At 37.5% G+C, this 19,919-nt stretch overlaps 1 protein-coding gene across 1 annotated transcript in view; it reads left to right on the forward strand.

Annotated features, from left to right (window-relative positions):
• Positions 1-19,919, forward strand: part of kmt2cb (lysine (K)-specific methyltransferase 2Cb) — an 81,916-nt gene that overhangs the window by 8,351 nt on the left and 53,646 nt on the right. Inside the window, exons 2-11 of the mRNA XM_088338008.1 lie at positions 6,101-6,292; positions 11,014-11,102; positions 12,989-13,130; positions 15,462-15,668; positions 16,938-17,047; positions 17,676-17,785; positions 18,308-18,470; positions 18,569-18,740; positions 18,966-19,080; positions 19,579-19,754. Of these exons, the coding sequence (XP_088194134.1) occupies positions 6,101-6,292; positions 11,014-11,102; positions 12,989-13,130; positions 15,462-15,668; positions 16,938-17,047; positions 17,676-17,785; positions 18,308-18,470; positions 18,569-18,740; positions 18,966-19,080; positions 19,579-19,754 (1,476 nt within the window). The remainder of the gene's footprint in view (positions 1-6,100; positions 6,293-11,013; positions 11,103-12,988; positions 13,131-15,461; positions 15,669-16,937; positions 17,048-17,675; positions 17,786-18,307; positions 18,471-18,568; positions 18,741-18,965; positions 19,081-19,578; positions 19,755-19,919) is intronic.

Raw genomic sequence — 19,919 nt, forward strand, 5'->3', positions numbered from 1 at the left:
GATAGATAGATAGATACTTTATTCATCCCCTAAGGGAAATTCACATTTCCAGCAGCATCCCTGAGACAACAACACTGAAGAAACATCTCTTGAACCAATGAAAGATGTTCTGTGTAAAGCTTACTGTATATAGCAATGTAAATTGATTCCCCCCCCTCCAAAAACTCAAACTATAGCCATGTATAGCTCCTGGTAGCAAAAGTGAGTACACCCTAAAGTTCAGCGTGTAGCCAATATGATTTTGCAGAACCAACTTAACTGTCCTGGCCATGGAGGTTACCAGAGCCTTCCAAATTGTCCACTCCTCCATGACAACATGACAGAGCTGGGGGATATTTGAGATCTTGTGCTTCTCCTCCTTCCGCTTGACAATGCCCCAAAGATGTTCTATTGGGGTTAAATCTGTAGACACCCACTTTACTCTTAGCCCCTTTAGAAATGTCTTGGTCATCTTGGAAGTATGTTTGGGGTCATTGACAGTCTGTAACTTTGCCCAGTCTCTGGAGGGAGAGGCTTGCTCTCTGCTCTAGTTTTTCAAAGTACATTGTTGAGTTTGTGATTCTCTTAACAATATCAGGGATGTGATTTTTCCGCTAATTCGCGGAATTCCGCTTTTTTTATCTCCAAAAATAAAATTTTAAAATTTCCGGTGTTTTAATTGGTAAAAAAAAACGATTTCGTCTCGACAGCATGCCATTTGAGTGTTTCCGTAACTGAAATGAAACGTACTTGCGATTGGTTGAAGTCTCGTGTTGACCAATAAACGCGCTTGTTATAGGAGTGTGCCATTGTTCATTTCTCACACGTTTTTGCCGGGTGTTTAAAGAAAGATGTCCGTGATCGAACGCAAAGATGCTCCGCGAGCTAAAGAAATTGATAAGATTGTAAAAAACAAGTTTCGATGGGACTGGTTGGAGAAGGAATTATCTACGAATGTTGGAAAGAAGACTGTGACGAATTTGTTCAATGACTTTATTCGGAAGATCGATCGTGCCGGGAAAGCACTTTGCATTTGGTGTCATGATACCATCGACTATGGTGGGAGAGGTTTCAAAGCTCTTGAAAGTCACGCAAAGAGCAAAAAACACGTGAAAGAACTCCAGTCAAGAACGACAAATTATTCCATCGCTGGAAGTTTCGGTGCCCAAACGAAAACTCCAAAACTTTACGGCCTCCATCCCTTATTGACATCACAATCGTAATTTTATATGGGATAGTTCAATATACATTGAAAATTTATGCTGTTGTCTTGTCTATTTCTTTGTCATCTGAGTGCATTGAAAGTACTTAAAAAAACCCATGAGCTCCGGGGGGGGGCTTCGCCCCACTTTTCCCCCCACCAGGGCACTGCCCTGGTCCTACCTGGTTCCCCCCCCCCAGCTAGCAATCACACCCCCCCCCCCCCCCGCTAATTTTCAGATAATTTCACTTTGGTCAAATCACATCCCTGCAATATGCATTCCCCCAATTTCAGTTGCACTCATGCAGCCCCAAACCATGACATTCCCAACACCATGCTTGACTTTTGGTACAACACAAGCATGTTTGTACACCTCACATGGTGGCCGCCACACATGCTTCACACCATCTGAGCCTAATAAATTAATATTTGTCTAATCAGACCTGAGGGATATCTTTCCAGTAGGTTCTGGCCTTTGTTTACATGCCTCGTAATTGAGTTGCACTAACTTTTGTGACATACTGCATGGTATACTTTTGTTACATGACTGACATGCCTAATAATGTCAGTAACAACACAACATATTTAGAGTTATTCGGATAACTCTAGCGTAACAAACATGCTAACAAGATAACCAAACTATCAGTTTCATTCCAAATCACTAAATCCAATGAAATCTTTATCCTCCGTGCCACTTTCTGATCTACGTGGCTTACGTCAGGGTCATCGTCAGTTGCAATTCCAATTACTTCAGCCTTTCTGAATCCTGACAGATGATTTTGCTTATCACTGAAGCACATGCCTTGTCGATCCATTAAATGACTTCCAGAAAAGTTGATTTAATTTTTGGTGCAATATTTGTTCAGCCCATATCAGTTGTTTTTACAAATTACCGGCAATTATGCCTAGAGTGCCCTTATTCAGTTTAGTGTGAAGATAACATGTAAAATATTATCAAAAAATTAAAACACACTAATAGAATTTCACATAAGTCGCACCACCAGCAGAACTGAGAAAAAAACGCCAATCTATAATCCGAAAAATATGGTGCACCAATCGAAATCAGACATTAGGGCTCGGTGACATTTAAATTTCTTATTAGACACAGTCTCCACAAGTGTGTTTTTTAATCTTGTTTTCAGACTGCTTCACAGTGATTTGTTCAGGAAAGGCTGGAGATTTGATACAATACCTTTAAGATGTTTGGACCGTGCCCACTATTGCACAACTCCAATTTTTGTTTTGAAGATTCACGTTAATAGATAAAAATGCATCTTGTTTTGACCAGCTTTGTGTCATCAGCTCTGCAATATTTTGCTTCATTGGGATGTTTCCATAGGGAAACCAATGCAACACTGGGAGAACATAATTAATGGCAGCATCCACACATTTTTCAACTGGTATTAACATGCTTGGCTTATAGGTTTCTTCTGGTTTAATTTCCTCTTCTGGCCCACAAATACAATTTTTATTCGGAGGGCAACTTAAGCTAAGAAACCTGCTGGGTGGAGTACTGACCAAACCTTGTACAGTTCATGCATTATGCGATGGCTAGTGTTTTAACACTTTAGGTATTTTTTGTCCCATTTTCACATTTGTTTGTTTCTGATTTAACATGCCAAACACTTTCATCATTCACATTGTGCCTGACTCCTGACTATTTTGATTATATCTATTGAAGTTTTGGCTTGCTAGTTTACTGCACAAGAAGCATAATAGGTGTTGTTTGGTTGATGGTGGTGGTCGGTCAAGTCGAGTCACATTTGTTTGTATAGCCCCTAATCACAAAATGTCTCAAAGGACTGAATAGATAGCAATTGCAAGATCCCCTGATCTTAAACCAACATGTGGGCAAAGAAAAACTCAAAACCTCAGCACGAAACAAATAAGAAACCTTGGGAATGGGCCTCAGAAGTGGCAATTCCCTTTCCAGGATGACCACAGTGCAATAGATTTAGCATTGGGTAACGGTACACAAAACAAAATGAACATCAATATAAGAAAACAATAGGTAGCATGTTGAAGTTTGTCCAGAAAGTGCATGACAACAACGCCTCAAGCCTGTAAAATACTCAAAAAAAGTCCTTGAAAGCAACGACATAGCTTTACATCTCTGCCGGCTGGTCGATGCAGGCTTTGTCATGCTTCAGGTCCAGACGCTGGTCCACTGACTCATCTCGAATCGTCCTTCTCCCTCGTAGCACCACCAGCCAGGCAGTCGGAAAAAACAAAAGAAAAGTATGAGATGGGCATAAATCATAAGCTTTTAAATAGAAGTGGGTCTTAAGTCTAGATTCAGACTCTTCCACAGAGGTTGCATATCTTATTTCCGGAGGCAGAGCATTCCACAGCACCAGGGCCTATCTCATTTTGAAAAATAGAGCTTATTGAACTGTTCAGTTTCTGCACTAAAAAAAACGTTATATGCGGCAATTATCTTTGATGCGACCCTCGTTATGTTGCTTATTAAGTAGAATACACAGCATTTCTTGGTTGATTCTGACTTGTAGCCTTAATCCCATTGAGAAATACCTCTCCTACAAGAACAATAGATACATGAATAATTAAATGTATTTAAAACATTACTTTGATTATATGCCCAACTATTGTTTGCAATTCCCGCTTTTATTTTCGACCCACGCAGTGTTTGCAAGGCTACGGTTGGCATTTAAACTACAAGTACATGCTAACAGCTGAAGTTTTAGAAAATAAGATATGTTTCCGATATAAGTAACACAGACTCAATAGCAACAATCATAAACTCTTAATTTATCTTACTTGATATGAAGTGTGCGCTGCAAAAGAAAAGCACAGCACTACAAAATGTTTATCATATTTATTTGTGTATAAAGTACCTTTTTTACTACCTTAAAAAAAAAAAAACACAGTTTGGGTGTCCATTACCCACAAGGTTACGATGTTTTATAACCGTATTTGCGCAAGGATTGATCAGTTAAAAATATTCCAGACAACAATCACAAAACATTACATTACCAACGGGAATTGAACTTTGGTCTGTGAGAACTCCAAATCTTAACCATCAAAATACCAGTGATATAGAGGACATATAAAAAGACATTCGATTATATCTCATCATCACACTATTTTTTTTACGGTAGCAGAGATGAAAAAAAGCACAACAAGGTGTATCTGATAATGAATCTGACTTTGAAGTACATTAAATAAATACTTTGTAAATTTAATGTTGGCATTTACTTTTCATAGTTTAGGCTGTCAATAAATTATTTTAATCGTGACTGCACATATTCAACAACATGTGTCACTTACTATGCTTTGAGATAAGAAAAAATGAACTTTATTTTAAACTGGTTTTTAATCAAAAATTAGGGTGCATGTTATAAACAAGTGTGTGTTGTATACAAACACATACCACAATATACACAAATAACATTGTTGGGATTGGAAAACGTAGTATGAAAGTAGCTGTGATGCACATTGCACTGGTATATCTAGTGATGCACCGAAATTAAAATCAGGGTCAGAAACCAAAAATTGAACATTTTGAAATGCTTGGCCGATAAACAAAAACCGCAGCTTGATTGAACTTTCGTATTTTAGTTATATTCATTTTGATTTTTTTTCCCCACATACACAAGGGGTTGTTAACATTTTTGAGCCAAGAGACAAAAAGCAAAATAGTTATTTCTTTTTTTCTTTTTCTTTTTTGAGAGAGAGCCACACCATATATATTGAAACAAAATTCAACAAAACCTCCAAACCCACTCTCCAGACATGAGCTAATTCTTCAGCACATTTAATTTGATGATGATTTGATAGAACGTAAGAAATGAAAAATATGTTCTCGTATCAATATCATTATACCACTTAAAATTTGTCTCATCCCACTACTGTTGAGGCTCTTTTTGACATTTGTCATTTTTGTCCTAAATGTTGGTTTCAAACAAGATGCGAGCAAAGATAATTTGAAAAAAATGTCACAAAATACTGCAAAAGAGGATACCAAAGTATTTCTCTTCAGTGCAGGTGGCGCTGGGCGCTGCGTATAGCTTCGCCCTTCTTACCACTCCCCCAATCAAATTGCTCTGGGTGCTTTGCTAGACTTTTTGGGTGTTTTGTGGTGTTTCATCATAAAGTGTCATAGATTGTTTAATGAGCTTCTGTATAAAAGATTCTTTAAAGATATATAGCCAAAGTGAGGTGAGGTCTGCTGGTGTGACACCTTGACTGTAAACTGTAGTTCATACCGTGTCCTATATATACTTGTCTAAATCCTACGGGTAGTCAGTGTTGTTTTGGTTTCGCACGTACTACAATTGGATCCCCATATAACTTTCGATAAAAAGTTATATTTCATCCCCAAGCCCGATATTTTCATAAAAAGAGCCATATATGGGTCGCAAGCCATTGATTCCCGAGCAGTTTAGTAATACTGGAATTGTATTCAAAAAAGTATAGCCAAAATATGTCAAGTTACATTTATTTGCATAGCCCTTAATCACAAAACATCTCAAAAGACTGCACAGATTACAATTACACCATCCCCTAATATAATGAGAGGTTGGCCTTCAAAATATGCTAACATGATGTAAATGCATTATTAGGAATCCGTATGGCTGCTGGGTGAAAATATCTTGCGCCTAATGATACGACCTTTGTACTCATCTTAAAATGGGCAAAATCCACATTTGAATGTCAGTGGCACCCTCAACATTACACTGGATAAGTGAATTTGTACTTTTGGGAAAGAAAGTGTTTTCTTTTGCAGTCCAAGCACTAGAACTCATATTTTTTTTTCAAATTCAGTTGATGCTCCTTAAAATGTAGTTTGCAATGTGGCATCAAAATAAACAAAGAAAATGCATACTGATGGGAACATTTCAGATTGGAATGCCCGAGAAAATATGACACCATCATAGCGTCTTTGCTTGTTTGTGTCAGAATGTCATCAGTGGAACAGACGGTGAAACCCTATGACCAGGGACCCTCACCACCTTCCAACCGTGAAGGGGCAAGATCCACAGAGTGTCCCACACATGCTGACAAGCGACCACGTGGCAGGCCACGCAAGGATGCTGGCACTGCCTGCCTACCTCAGGCACATCTTTCAGCCTCCTTTAAGAGCAGAAAAAAGTATGTTTTGGGTATATGTTAAAGATCTTTTTTTTTTAATTTAAAGAGACTCCTCGCTACTTCGCGCTTCAGTTATCCCTGTTTCACTCATTCGCTTAAAAAAATATGTATTCAAAAGAAAAGGATCATATGAAAAATAAACCACTTCCTGCACCAACGAGGAATGTTTCGGTCAGCCAATATTCAAGCCGATTGGGCAGCACCTCTTGACATCAGATTTCCGATGCCGATTGCCCAATTCATATCATAGCGTCTTTTATACTGTAATGGGACATATGCTGTATGTTTTAGTGCATCTTGCTGAGAAGAGTTTGTGTCCTGCTCCTTTCTTCATGCTGCCTAAACTATGCATATCTCTCCCTTTCTCTCCTTCTTTTCCTCTTTTTCTCTTTCTGTCTTTTTTTTCTCTTTCTCGAATTGGGCAAGGGCCCAAAAAAAAGAAACGTAGACTAATTTCAAATTTGTTATACCTTTTAAAACTGTTTTTTGTGTTTTCTTTCTCTAAGTCGGCAAAAACACAAACTGCAACAATATTTGGTGGATTTCAGTTTTCGCAATTGATTCCCATCCCCATTAACCACAAAAATCAAAGAATCTCTGTACTTTTGTTTAGTCTTTTGTCTTGGGCCTGTTTGATATTAGACGCTAACCTAGCGAAATTTGAAATTCTGGGGGTAGTCATTGTTTTAATGGAGACCGTTCTTTGCGAGTTTTATAAGAATGAACACAATGACCTGTGGAACAGTCCAAAGGCAAAACATGGGGAACAATCTGTTGGTGGAGAATCAAGAACTTAGTCATTTTTGCCGTTGTGGATAATCATAAAGAAGAAATGGTGTAATATCCATACATCTGCCTGTTGTGAAAATAGCTGGGGTTTTTTTTTCCCAAGAAAATTTTAATTCAAATGGTTTATATGGTAAATTAGTTTGTTGTATTAGAGAAAGCTTGTAATAGTTCTTGTTGTGTATGTGTCGATGCCATGACAGACTCTTGGCTGTCGTATTCACTGGTGAGAACCTGGACCACAATGTCAGGTTTTTGGATTCCATCACAGCTTGACCATCCCCCCAGATTAAAACTGCAATTTTTTGATGAGTCCATGTAATTGTTATAAATCTTGACGGTTAAAATTTAAGGAATGCCAGTCAAGCCACGACTGGCAATGGCCATTTGCTGACATATGAATGAAAGAAGAGGTAGTGTCACTTATGTGAGTCGTCATCTACAATTTCTTACATAATTGTCTACTTCCCTGCGGCTAACTAAATCAAAACTTTCTTGTAGTATTTTAATAATATGAATGATTTCAGCAGAACTCAATGTTAGACTCCCTAAAGGTTTTTAATTATGGATATTTTGTACTGTGCGTAGTGAGCTTTCAATGCTAAATCAGGTTGTTGCTGAATGGAAGACCATGAGGAAAGTTTGAAATGAACTACTTTACTTTTTTTTTTTTTACATAATCTGATAAAAATGCAGGAAAGGCAGCTCGACACCCATAATGTATCACCTGCCTTGATGAAAGTCTTTGACACAAGGAGCTGAAACTTAACCAAGTTAAGTGAACAAATCATTGCCCTGAAATAAGAATTTTGTGTTGATAAAAACCGCCTAATGTAATTTCCAGTACTTTGAGTTAGACTTTTATACTATATGTGCCGGAAGTTTTTTTTTTTTTTAATTAAAATCTTTTAAAACAAAAGTTTTAGCAAATATCTTGTAAATGATTCTGTTTTGACTGACTTACTAGTCAATACCTAATCAGTCATCAACCTAAATGTCTTGTAGAGATAGTTGTTTGAATGTATTTGTTTACCCAAGCTCCAATATCCTGGCAAGTCCATTCCAGAACCAATTGTCCCATGATTTCCAGGGAGCTTGCTGCTAGCTGGAACTACTTCCCACAGCCTTATTTTCACTTTTCTCCCCTCCACTGTTGCTTAGGTCTGGCTGGGCTGGGGAGGGGGGTGGGGGCAGAGATGCAAAGATGAAAAGTCACACCGCCTGCACAGCGCTCTGCTTGTGTTGCACTGAAAACGTTTATCAGAGGATATATACAAACTAATACCAAGACTAACACATAGTTGTGCACCTATGGTTTATTTTACACACAACACATTCAATAATGTTTCTGTGATGTAGTTATTTTCTTTATTTCTAGGCAAAAGAGGTTTTTGAATTTTCAAAACGATTGATACAAATCCAAGGTCCAATATAAATTGCAGTTTAGATTGAACAACTTGATTAAAATCTGTCACCATTCAAAGTTGAAAATACACTTCAATGACCAAAGTATTATATACAACAGGGGACACACACACATTAACATAAAAAAAGAAGCAATGATGCTATTGATCTCTGATCAGATACACTGAGCTCTCCCAAAATGATAATAAAAAGAAATCAGTCACCATATCTGGTTGGTCTTGCAATGATCTATATCCACCCAAAACAAACATTTTGGCAAAGACTACAGTTGTATGTCCAGCCAGGGAAGAAAAATCTCTTGCACACTTTCATGCCACTGGGACAAGTAAGCAGGACTTGTCCACAAAAGCCAATTGAGGAAAAACATAACATAATTTTTAAGTCTTTGCAAAAAATCAATAAATTCAGTACGCTCCTCTTCTCAGGGGCACATGACTAATCTCCAATATTCTCTTATTATTATCAAAATAAATGGATACATGCTCACCAGAAGCTCCTACATCTCTGTGCAACTTCTTGAATATACGTCATTAGATTTTGCATGCTGAGTACTTCTACGTCACTATTTATGTAAGGTGCGTGGGCAGTAAATGCCTGTAAAGCTGCAGAAGCAAGACCACAACATTTAGGTGTTCAAACTGTAGTTTACCCAGTAGCAATGGTTTTTGTTAAGCACTACAAGTAAATAACACCACTTTATTTCATTGTATTGAAACATATACATAACTTGCAGGAAGTACTATGGATATGCTTAAGTCGTGTGTTTTAAGAATTTTATTATGAGAGATTGTTATTCACTCCTCCCTGCAATTCTGCTTGTTTTTTTGTTGTTGTTTTTTTCTTAAATGTCCTACTCACGTCAAACTATGTACGTAATATGCAAGCTTTCAAAGACAACATACTTTCGGTTCTATTCGAACAGTTAAAAAAAAAATCCTCTAATGATGTGGCTGACTTCCTATCAAGCTTATGTAAAAGTTTCTAATTTGGCGACAAAGTAGACAGCTTTTTGACGCTGTATCTGACATGAGGACCCTCACAGTCTTTACCTTGTGCCTTTTTTGCGTACGTCTACTCCACAATTATACATAGGCATATAAAAATTGTGACCAATAAAGTTATGAAGAATAATCACATGTTTAACAGAGCCTGATCTAGCATCAAATTATGATGTAGTCAGGAGCCTTGTGATAAAATCCTAATTTTGATTGAGATTTTGCCATTTGCAACAAAGATTAAGTTTATGTAGATACAGTATATATTTTTCTGTCCATTTATTTATATTAATATGAATAGTAAATTCTATCTTCATAAGCAAACCTTTTGAATGGTAAACTGGGTCTTGGCGTAATACATATTTATAAACCAAATTATAATTGGTTATGTCGTTGTATACTTATGATTGATTATCAGAGTATTTTCATTAACAAATGCAGGGATGCACATATTTTCCTTTGCAACTGTGATTCACTACCTTTTGGCTTGTGTGTGTCATATTTATATAAGCCTTGTACTTAATATTACAATAAACTTGTCCTGTGTAAATTTTTGGGATGGTTAAATCCCACATAGGCTTTAGGTAAAGCTGGCAGGCAACATTTGGGTTTACTCTCTTACTTGAGAGTTGTTATCTTGAAATGGAAGTTATTTCAAGGGAGGAGTTGATTTGGCATCCAGCCACTTCAGATGTTTTATTTTCTCTATTCTCTGGTGACAACGAAAATGATGCCAGCCTATATCCTGCCATCTCCTTCTCCTCTGAGTGCATTCCAAGCACCCCTGAGACATAACTGCTCACATTTGGGCGGTATGTCCTTACCCGTTTAGCATGTTAACAGTTGTATCCACCACAATTGTGTTAGCCACGTGTTGTTTTCTAGATAATGTCAGCACAGCCGCTCAGCCGACAAGAGGATGCTGACAAGGCCTTCATGCTCTTTATTTATTGTGTGCGCGTATGAATGCAATTTGTATGAGGTAATATGCAATCAGATTTTCTGACTGCAGATTTATTTTTATTTTATTTTTTAATTCCCAATTTTGAGCGATTTCTTACATTCTTTTGGGTCAGTCTATTGAAGTGGGGTGACCTAGGTGGCTCTACTTGTCTTTTTATTGTATTTCTTTTTATGCACACAGTACATTGTTCTTTGCTAAATATAATATTTTACACTCGGATAAATGTTTTTCCTGGGTAATTTGACAAAATTCTACCAAAAAATTGTTGTTTCGTTGTTTATTTTTCTTTTTGCTACGTGTTCCATCTAAAAAGGTAACATGCAGATTGCAAAATGCCGAAACCAGAAAAACGTAATGACAGACACTAAGGCATGTACTTTTTTTAATACTTTTAAAATGTACCCTTCCCTAACAGCACTTATGATATTTATTGCCATTGACACATTTGACATTTAACTGCTCCTTCTTCTCCCCCACATCCAATGATTACAGTGGCAAAATCGAATTTGCATTTTTTGCATAAATTCTTATTTTCCTATGTTTTGTCCTAGGGGCCGCACAAGAGGTAGTGCTATCATGGATGAGGAAGAAAGTATGGACGGAATAGAGATAAAAAAGTCTATTGGCCCTCAGGACACAGGTAAGACTACACTTTCCTGGTTTTGTGAAATGCCTATTTAGTGGAAGATAGATGAGAGCTTTTTCATGGTACCGTGACCTTCCTCTTCATGGCTATAAATGAAAAGGTTCAACTTGAGTTGCATTGAATTTGTATTCCCCCTACTCTTAGCCTTTTACTCCCTACCTCCACCTTTTCTTTCACACTAAGATAGGCTTTGAGGGCAGCAGGATAAAGGCCTAGTGCCCCTTAAAAGCGTTTTAATATCCCATCATTCTCTCAAAACGTCTTAGTGCCTTTTAAAATGTGTTAATTAGTGTAGTATTGTACATTATATGGTTTTCCATTTGTACTTTTGTTTATTTTGCTTTAAGATACCCATGGAAGTGAGGATCTTCAATAGCTTGGAAAAAAAATCTATATATGTATATATAATATGTAAATATATATATATATATATTTTTTTTTTTTCTATTACGGACTGTTGCAATGTTTTTCACAACTGTCAAAAATACATTGTGATGGGCATTGTTTAGTGAAGTGAATTGTCTTATTCTCTTTGATATAAACCTTGCGAAACATAGTATGCAACACGATTGGATTTGGCTCTCCATAAGAGACATGCAATAAAGATTTCAAAGAGAAATAAAGATAAGACTACAAGTGTTGTAGAGAACGGCGAGACATTCAGTAATTGGCACAAAAAATAAATACCAGATGTGTGCATGGTTTGATGGATGAAAAATGAGATCGTTTTAATTAATCTAAAAAACATTGCTGTAGTTTCTCAGTGTCTTTTTTGTCATCTAGCATTAAAAATTGAATATGGATGTACAAGAGATTGAGCAATATTAGATTGTTAAGGACTTCACGTTATAAGGATCGCTTACAATCGAAAGATTTTTGGATTGTCTGCAAAGCATATTATTGTGTACAGAAGGGAGAGCTCTCTCCCAATTTTGCTACACGCAGATCTTTTGAAGTCGGTCACGACTCGCAACAGGTACAAGAAAGAATTGCTAAAAGAATTATTGAGTTCCAAAAACATGCTCAGCTTATTTGTAAACATTGTGCAATCATTTGATGTCTAAATCATCACAAAGTCCATCACAACGTCCCTGGTTCTAACGTGGGAATTTGTGTTAGCTTACACAAGGGCGAGCAGGTTGACTGACAGAAGAAGCAACAAATCAGCATGAATAAGGCTAGGTTTAGGAAAATCCTATTTTTTTTCACACCAAACCCACGTCACTTTTATATGTGGTTCTTAATCAGTTTCATATCTGATCCTTTGGAAGCTGACTGCAGTGTGAACAGACGGGATGTATTTACGCATACTACATGTTATCAAAAGGCAGAAGGAAACAAAGTAATCAACAATCATGGCGGACAAAAACACAGAGCATTCAATGGATATGGTTTAAGATTTAGGGGGGACATCTAACCATGTGAGCCTCCGGTTGATCTATAACTTTCAAATTGCTAGATGCGCTTCACCGTTTGCATCCATGAGTACATACATGAACACTGAGTGTAATGCGTGTGACATTACATGTGCTCTTCTGGCGTTCACACAGGACACAGAATAAAAGTCACAGGACATTGCATACAAGTTGCATTAAGTTGAAAATGTGAACAATCTCACAAAAACATTGAATTCTACCAAAAAATCAGATATGAGCGTTAAGCTCTTCAGCCTTAACATAGACTAAATATTCATCTTTTACATGCAGCTGTGTTTATTTAGATTTAATGAGTCAGAAGATAACACATGTATCCAATTTTTCTTTTTAACCGATGTAGTATTAGTAGTATAGCCAATATATTAGATATGACAGGTCCATTTCCATAGTATGATTTTTACAGACTGCTCATTCTTTTCGTTTTTCCATCACCTTTATAAAAAGAAATTCAAGCAGCGGAGACTGTGGAAGTGGTGAGCAGTGATGCGCCAGAGAAGGACATTCACTCTCCTCCACTGGCCCAGAGCGATCCAGTTGAGACTCTTGCAGAACCATCTGTTCCAGCAAGTAGAGGAGTCCAAAGCAGGTTAGCAATAACAAAGCCTTTGATTCTGATTTCATGTGAAATATTCTTTGCTTTCTGTGTTTGAGTAAATATTCAAACAATTTTAAAATTAAAATTTTAATTCATACTTTGGCCATGAATGTAACATTTTTAATATCTGCCTTGATTTTAGCCCAGTGATTTCAAACTGACTACCTGTATACTGTGCTTATTGTTGTAATTGTATTAGTGTGCAGTTCTCTATATACCAGGGGTCAGGAACATATTTACCCCAAAAACCATAATAGCAATATATTTCAAAAATATTTTCAATAGTTTTTGGGAAAAGGTGTACCATATATTTTTGGACAAATTTCAGCAAAACCGCCAAACCCGCTTTCCAGACAAAATCAAATTTTTGAGCGCATTATAGTTCACTGTGTGACTAAAGATGATTTGATAAAATTGATGTAATGAGAATCATACCCGTGCGTGTATTCCATGTCATCAAATATACCACTTTCAAGTTGTCTACCTCTCCCAATTACTTAAGATCATTGAGGCTGATTTTGCCCTTCATTTTTTTTGCAAACGAGAATACTGACGTATATACCTTTGGTGCAGAGAGAGGTGCGCTGTGTGCATGGTTCCGCCCACCTCTACTAATCACCCAATCAATTTGCTCTGTGTGCTTGGCTGGCGTTTATGGCTGTTTACTTTTTCTTCTGTAGGTTTTCATCATAAAGTGTCTCAACAGTAAAACTAAGTTTTTAATGCGCTTCTATTTAAATGATTTCCTTAGGAACATAAAGCCAAAAAGAGGTCTGCTGGTGTGACACCTTGACTGTAAACTGCAGTGTGGAAGTATGCTCCTTATATACTGGACCGAACCATTTAGATATACTGGTGCTTGTTAATATTCAGCACTTGAACTGACTTTGCTGAATATATTTGGAAGACTGGATGTATTTTTGCGTGAGTTGATTTTGTCTCCAAGCCATATGTACTCATGAAAAGAGCCATAGATTCCCGACCCATGCCATTAACCATTGATTAAAATTGTATGCTGTTCATTTATCCAAATAGATTTGGAACGTTTTTTGGAGCATCCATATACAAACGTTTGTAACAGCATTCTTAATTTAGGTGTAACTCCATTCTAAAATTAAGAGTTGATCGTTGTTGGGAGATGTCAAGCCTCTCATTGTTGCAGTTGAATTCAGTCAATTTTGGTATTGTCAATAGGCAGTATTTTTTTAAATTCATTTTATTTAAAAATCTGCATGCTTTTTGGTTTGAACAATTTTATTGACAGTATTAACAGCAAATAAACAATGTGAGGTTTGAACAATTTTTCTCGACAATCTTAACAGCAATTAAGCATATTTACAATTTCGTTATATCTGACAATATGACGTTTTAACAATTGTTTCGACATTTTTAACAGCAATTAAACACACTATTTCATTATATCATATCCCAACAATATGAGTTTTTATGGACACTTTTAACAGCAATTAAGTACATTCACAATTTCAATATATCATATTCTAACAATATGAGGTTTGAACAGCAGTTGACCAATGTGTAAAGGGCAATGCTATTGTGCAAGGGCATAGCTCCGGGATTCCATCCCACCCTCCCAAGCAGCATCCTCCTCCAGTCCTCTGCCCGAGGTGCTCAGATGGGTCCTCTCTCTTCTTACTTCTACCTTCCACAAAAATCTGCATGCACAGCTTACATGGCATTAATTTAGAATAGAATAGAATAGAATATACCTTTATTGTCATTGTTACAAAATGGGTTAACATATTGTGACAACGAAATTGGGCATGACACTCCAGTTTTACACATTCACAGTGAGGTATGAGCCAAGAAGATAAAGGAACAGATAAGATAAGGTTATAAAACAAGGGGGATAAGGCTATAGTTATAATTTACATGGTATTTACACAAGAAATGTCGGCATGTGGGATGTTACATATAGTGTTGTCGTGATACCGTTGGTATCGTAAGGGTTGTGCAATATTGCATTTGGTGCAAAGTCATCATAGTGCAAAAATAGTCAGCATATGCATTGGTGCAAACATAGACATCATAGTGCAGAAAAAAGGAAATGGTCAGACATTGTGCAAGGTGAGCAGTAAACGTAGTGCAGTCGACATGGCAAGAACATAGACATGAGTACCATTATATTCGTATGAGGTAGTGTTGGCACAAGTTTTCAGTTTTTTGTGCGGTGTCTGTTTGAGCTTCGTAGCAAGCCCTAAGAAATTGTTCAAATAAAATGTGTCAATGTAAGGGCAGAGTGTAATTGCTATTTTCTCCAAGAATTATTAAAAATACTTTTCTCTTTTAATTTACTTTTTACAGTGAGCATCTCTGTGCCTTTTGTTACTGCGGGACTCGTAGCCTGTTGGGTCAGGGAAAACTTCGAGTGTTCAGCACCACGCTGACCCTCGACGAGCTCCTCAGACATAAAGCCGCGGAGGACCCAATAAATTACGGCAGTAATGGCAATGGGTCCACTAAGCCACACGTGGCTGGCGAGACCACCTCAGGACAGCAGACACTTACCAAGTAAGTACCGTAAAATTCGTACTTTTGAGTGCACATGATTATAAGCCGCACACAATACATTTTTAAAGGAAAAACCGTTTTGTGCATGCATGAGCAGTACCTGACTGTAAGCCACATAGGCCCACATTGAAACATGACAAATTGGCAAAGAAAGACGGTACACAGTTTTATTAATATGTGGCACCTTAACCCCTTAACGTCCTGCTGGACTTTTGATAAACAAATACGTGTCCGTACGATGTCACCAGTCACTGAAATAAGTCATGCCATATATTTTGGAAAACCTAAACTCTTGGGATTCAAGATATTGTTTTTATTTCAAAATATACTAGAGAAACATCACAAACATTCTGAAACAAGATACCCGAAAACTTTAGAGCCGAGGTAACTCACCATTACGTCCCCTGGCCGCCTTTAACTTTGAATGTCCTCGAAAATTGCTTTGTTACGTTAAGGACAATCCATAGAATCCAACTGTAAAATATTTATTCCAAAACATACGATAATGGCGACAGATAAAAAGTCTCATCTCATTAGCTGCACCGCCTATCCTCAGTAGGGTCGCGGGGCAGATAAAAAGTGATCCGCCTTAAACATTTCTGCTTCGTTGGATGTTGGTGTTAGTGATCGTTTCGTTTCGCCACATCATTTCTGTTTACAAATAAACTGACTCGTAAGATTATTCCCAAAATGGTAGGTAGCACTCCGCTTTCGAGTTACCCATTTTCCATGATGAGGGTTTGTTCAAGCCAGTTTTATTAATGCACATAGCGTGAAGTTACATTACACTTGGGTCTTCCTCGACACATATTCCAAGTGTTTTTCTCTTACCTTTACTGCTCGGGCATCCCTGGTGACCATTGGAAAAAAATTGTAAATTCGCCACATGATTGCATATGCCGGAGGGTTGAAAGGTTGGGAAATAAGCTGTGGCTTATAGTCCAAATTTTACGGTAGTTTTTCTGGAATCCTTTTTGACTGATTAATGGTTGCTGACCGTCTAACTGAAAGGATTGTCGAATTGGCATTCAAATCAGGGTTGTCGGCTGTCTCCTTTCTGCAATTTGGAGCTGTCATCGTTCTAAAAAAGTTCTTTAGACTAAACAATAAGCAAGTATCTCTATGCATATGGCAGAGGCCAAGATTTGCTATCCTCGTCTTTCTCCTCTGTCCCTACCAAAAATTTGGAGTATCTTATTATTAAATAGAAATTCTGACATATACTAACACGATTTTTTAACTCATCGTCTATACATTTTGGTTTTCTAGCAGGTCTGCAAAGAGCGAAGAAAATCCAGACCCAGCAAGTCGAATTTGGGATGAGCTCTCTCACATCGGCCTTCCACAAGATCTCAATGTTTGGTCTCTCTTTGAGTCAGGTGGGTCCAGCTTTAATGTCTAACAAATAATTCAAATTAAAATAATTTGTATATATTTTACTTCTGAACACTATTTTTACCTCCCTGCTTCGCATTGCAAATCCACTTTCTTTGGTACAGTATCATAAAAACATCTTGATAGATGGGAATTAATCCATTTCTCCTCTCTAAAAAGTTTGCATTACATTGGTTACAATTATTAACAAATTTTATTAGCTTTCAAATTTAAAGCCTTAATTTGGGTGTAAATTGAGTTAAATCTTTAATTCCAAATACAGTTTTAAATAAGGGTTCCATCATTCAGTAAAAATGTACCCTCCAGTTCTTAGTCTTTTCTCATGTTGAAACGTAGAGATAACAGAGAATTTTGCGCCGAAATATTTGCAGCTCAAAAGCATATAAGCATATACCAGTGGTCAAATTGATACAATTTATACAATGAGTAGGTTATTTGCAATAGTTGTCTTTCATTGCCTTTGAGTTTGTTCCATTTATATTAGTCTTGGTCACAACCTTTGTTGGATTATTAAAATAAAAATGAGCATTTCTTTTTGTAAATTGTTTTTTATAATACTTGAAACTATTCTGTGATTGAGTTTCCTTTCTTCTGATGTTTTGCAAATTTCAGGGCAATGTTGGGCACATCAGAGTTGTGCCTCTTGGTCCGAAGGTGTTCTCGAGGGCGAGGGACAATCTCTGCTTAATGTGGACAGAGCCATTGACTCAGGGAGCACAAAGGTGAGTCGGACGGGAGCATCCGAGCCCTAATGCTTATTAACACAATCTTAATGTGCAAGAGAAGGCCAGCCTTCTTCACTGAGGCACAGTAAAGCTGATGGATCAGTCTTTCTGGTAAAGGTCAGCTCAGCACTGTGGCTCTGTCAACTGTGAAATGAAAAAGGTCATGCCACTCAACTGGGGCTGAGCTCTCATGGCAGCTTAGCCGTATAGCATGAGCTAAAGGTCTTTGCTGTGTTTGTGTTTGCCGCCTATTGGTTGTGCAGCCTGTCAGCAAATGTTCCACTCGAACTCGAGAGTGGCTATCCAAGCCCACTTATCGCACAAAAAGTGAAAAAGTACCTGCATGAGTTTTTTTTTTTACCTGAAGTGTTACTAACAAGGGTCTTGAGTTTGAGGTGAAAATTATATTCATGGATGGAAAGTTAAAATCAAGCCAGTCCATAAAACGCTCCCAGAGTATTGACTGTATGGTAGAAGAAAACAGATTTTTTTTTTTTCTGAGTTTATTTCTGCCCACAGCACTGTGCACACTGTAAGCGCCTTGGAGCATCCATCAAGTGCTGTGCTGAAGGATGTTCTCAACTTTACCATTACCCCTGTGCTGGGGCAACAGGGGCTTTTCAGGATATCAGGAGTTTGTCACTCCTCTGCCCAAAACACATAGATCTGGCCATGCAAAAATGTAAGCAGCACTTCTTCAGAGACACTGTTACCTAAAACAATTGTACTATCCTGTAATTTGTACGATTAAAATGAATCACCTTCATTTTTTTTCCACAGTTGGTGAAGATGCAAATTGCGCATTATGCGACAGCCCAGGGGATCTATTGGACCAACTCTTCTGCACTAGTTGTGGACAGCATTATCATGGGATCTGCCTTGACATGGCTGTGACTCCTTTAAGGAGGGCTGGGTGGCAGTGTCCTGAGTGCAAAGTCTGCCAGACATGCAAGTAAGTCACCTAGCCTATCATTGCGTCTACTCGTTTGGATTAACAAATCCCCCTTTTTTATCTGGAAATGTTTTTGTTTAAAGAAGTTAGCATTTGTGAAATGTACACCACAAGAGATTTTCTTCTAGAGTGGTCTAGAATTGTATTCATTGAAATAGTAACATCTCAAAACAGCTTTTGTAAAATATTTCAATTCACTCACATTTATAAACCTACATCATGCAGGAATCCAGGAGAGGACGACAAAATGCTTGTGTGTGACATGTGTGACAAAGGCTACCATACATTCTGTCTGCAACCTGTCATGGATGCTCTTCCCACTAATGGGTGGAGATGTAAGGTAGGAGAAAGTTCATTCTAAATTTGGAATTACACTTTGGATCCCAAGGCTGTCAATGAATTGTATTTTCTAGAGACACTTGTTTCTGAAATGACAAAACATGTAGAGGTACCAATGATGGCATTATCAACCATATGCTATTATTTTGGGGAGGGGGAAAGGGCCACCCAAAGGAAATTCTTATGTATTTGTACACATAAGTCTGTATACTCTACTAGTCTACATTGTTCTGACTTCAGGTTTCTATTGATGAAGTGTACTCATTCCGTTTTTCCATTGGCATATATCATTTACTTATCAGATTTAAATAACAATTTGGAAGAAGCTTAATTTTTATCAGGATATCTGAGAAGATTAAAAAAGAAAATAAATGTCACTTGCACGTTGCTGGGCAAATGGTCTTGTGCATCTAAGCAAAGCCATTAAAACAAAAGCATCACATTCTAAAATGGTAAAAACAAAGGGGCAATATTACAAAATTGTGTTTTGCCCTGGTAGAACTGCAGGGTATGCATCCAGTGCGGAACGCGAACCAGCGGACAATGGCACCATACAAGCCTGCTGTGTGAGAATTGTGTCCAAAACCAAGATCCTGCTAAAAGCTGTCCTATATGTGCCTGCATCTTGGATCCTGAGCATCAAAAAGATCTGCTTTTCTGCCACACTTGTAAAAGGTACGTTTTTTTGTTGTTGTATTTGTATGCATCAATCGCTGCTGAACCTCCCATTTGCCATTCATATGACTTGTATTTGACATCATTTACCATCCTTAAGCAACATTAAACCTTTTAATATTATCCGTGCATTGCACTGGTCTTCATTTAAAAAACGTGTGTGCA

The sequence above is a fragment of the Urocampus carinirostris genome, chromosome 1, assembly GCF_059441175.1.
Source record: "Urocampus carinirostris isolate Australia breed hairy pipefish chromosome 1, RoL_Ucar_1.0, whole genome shotgun sequence".
Taxonomy (NCBI): Eukaryota; Metazoa; Chordata; class Actinopteri; order Syngnathiformes; family Syngnathidae; genus Urocampus; species Urocampus carinirostris.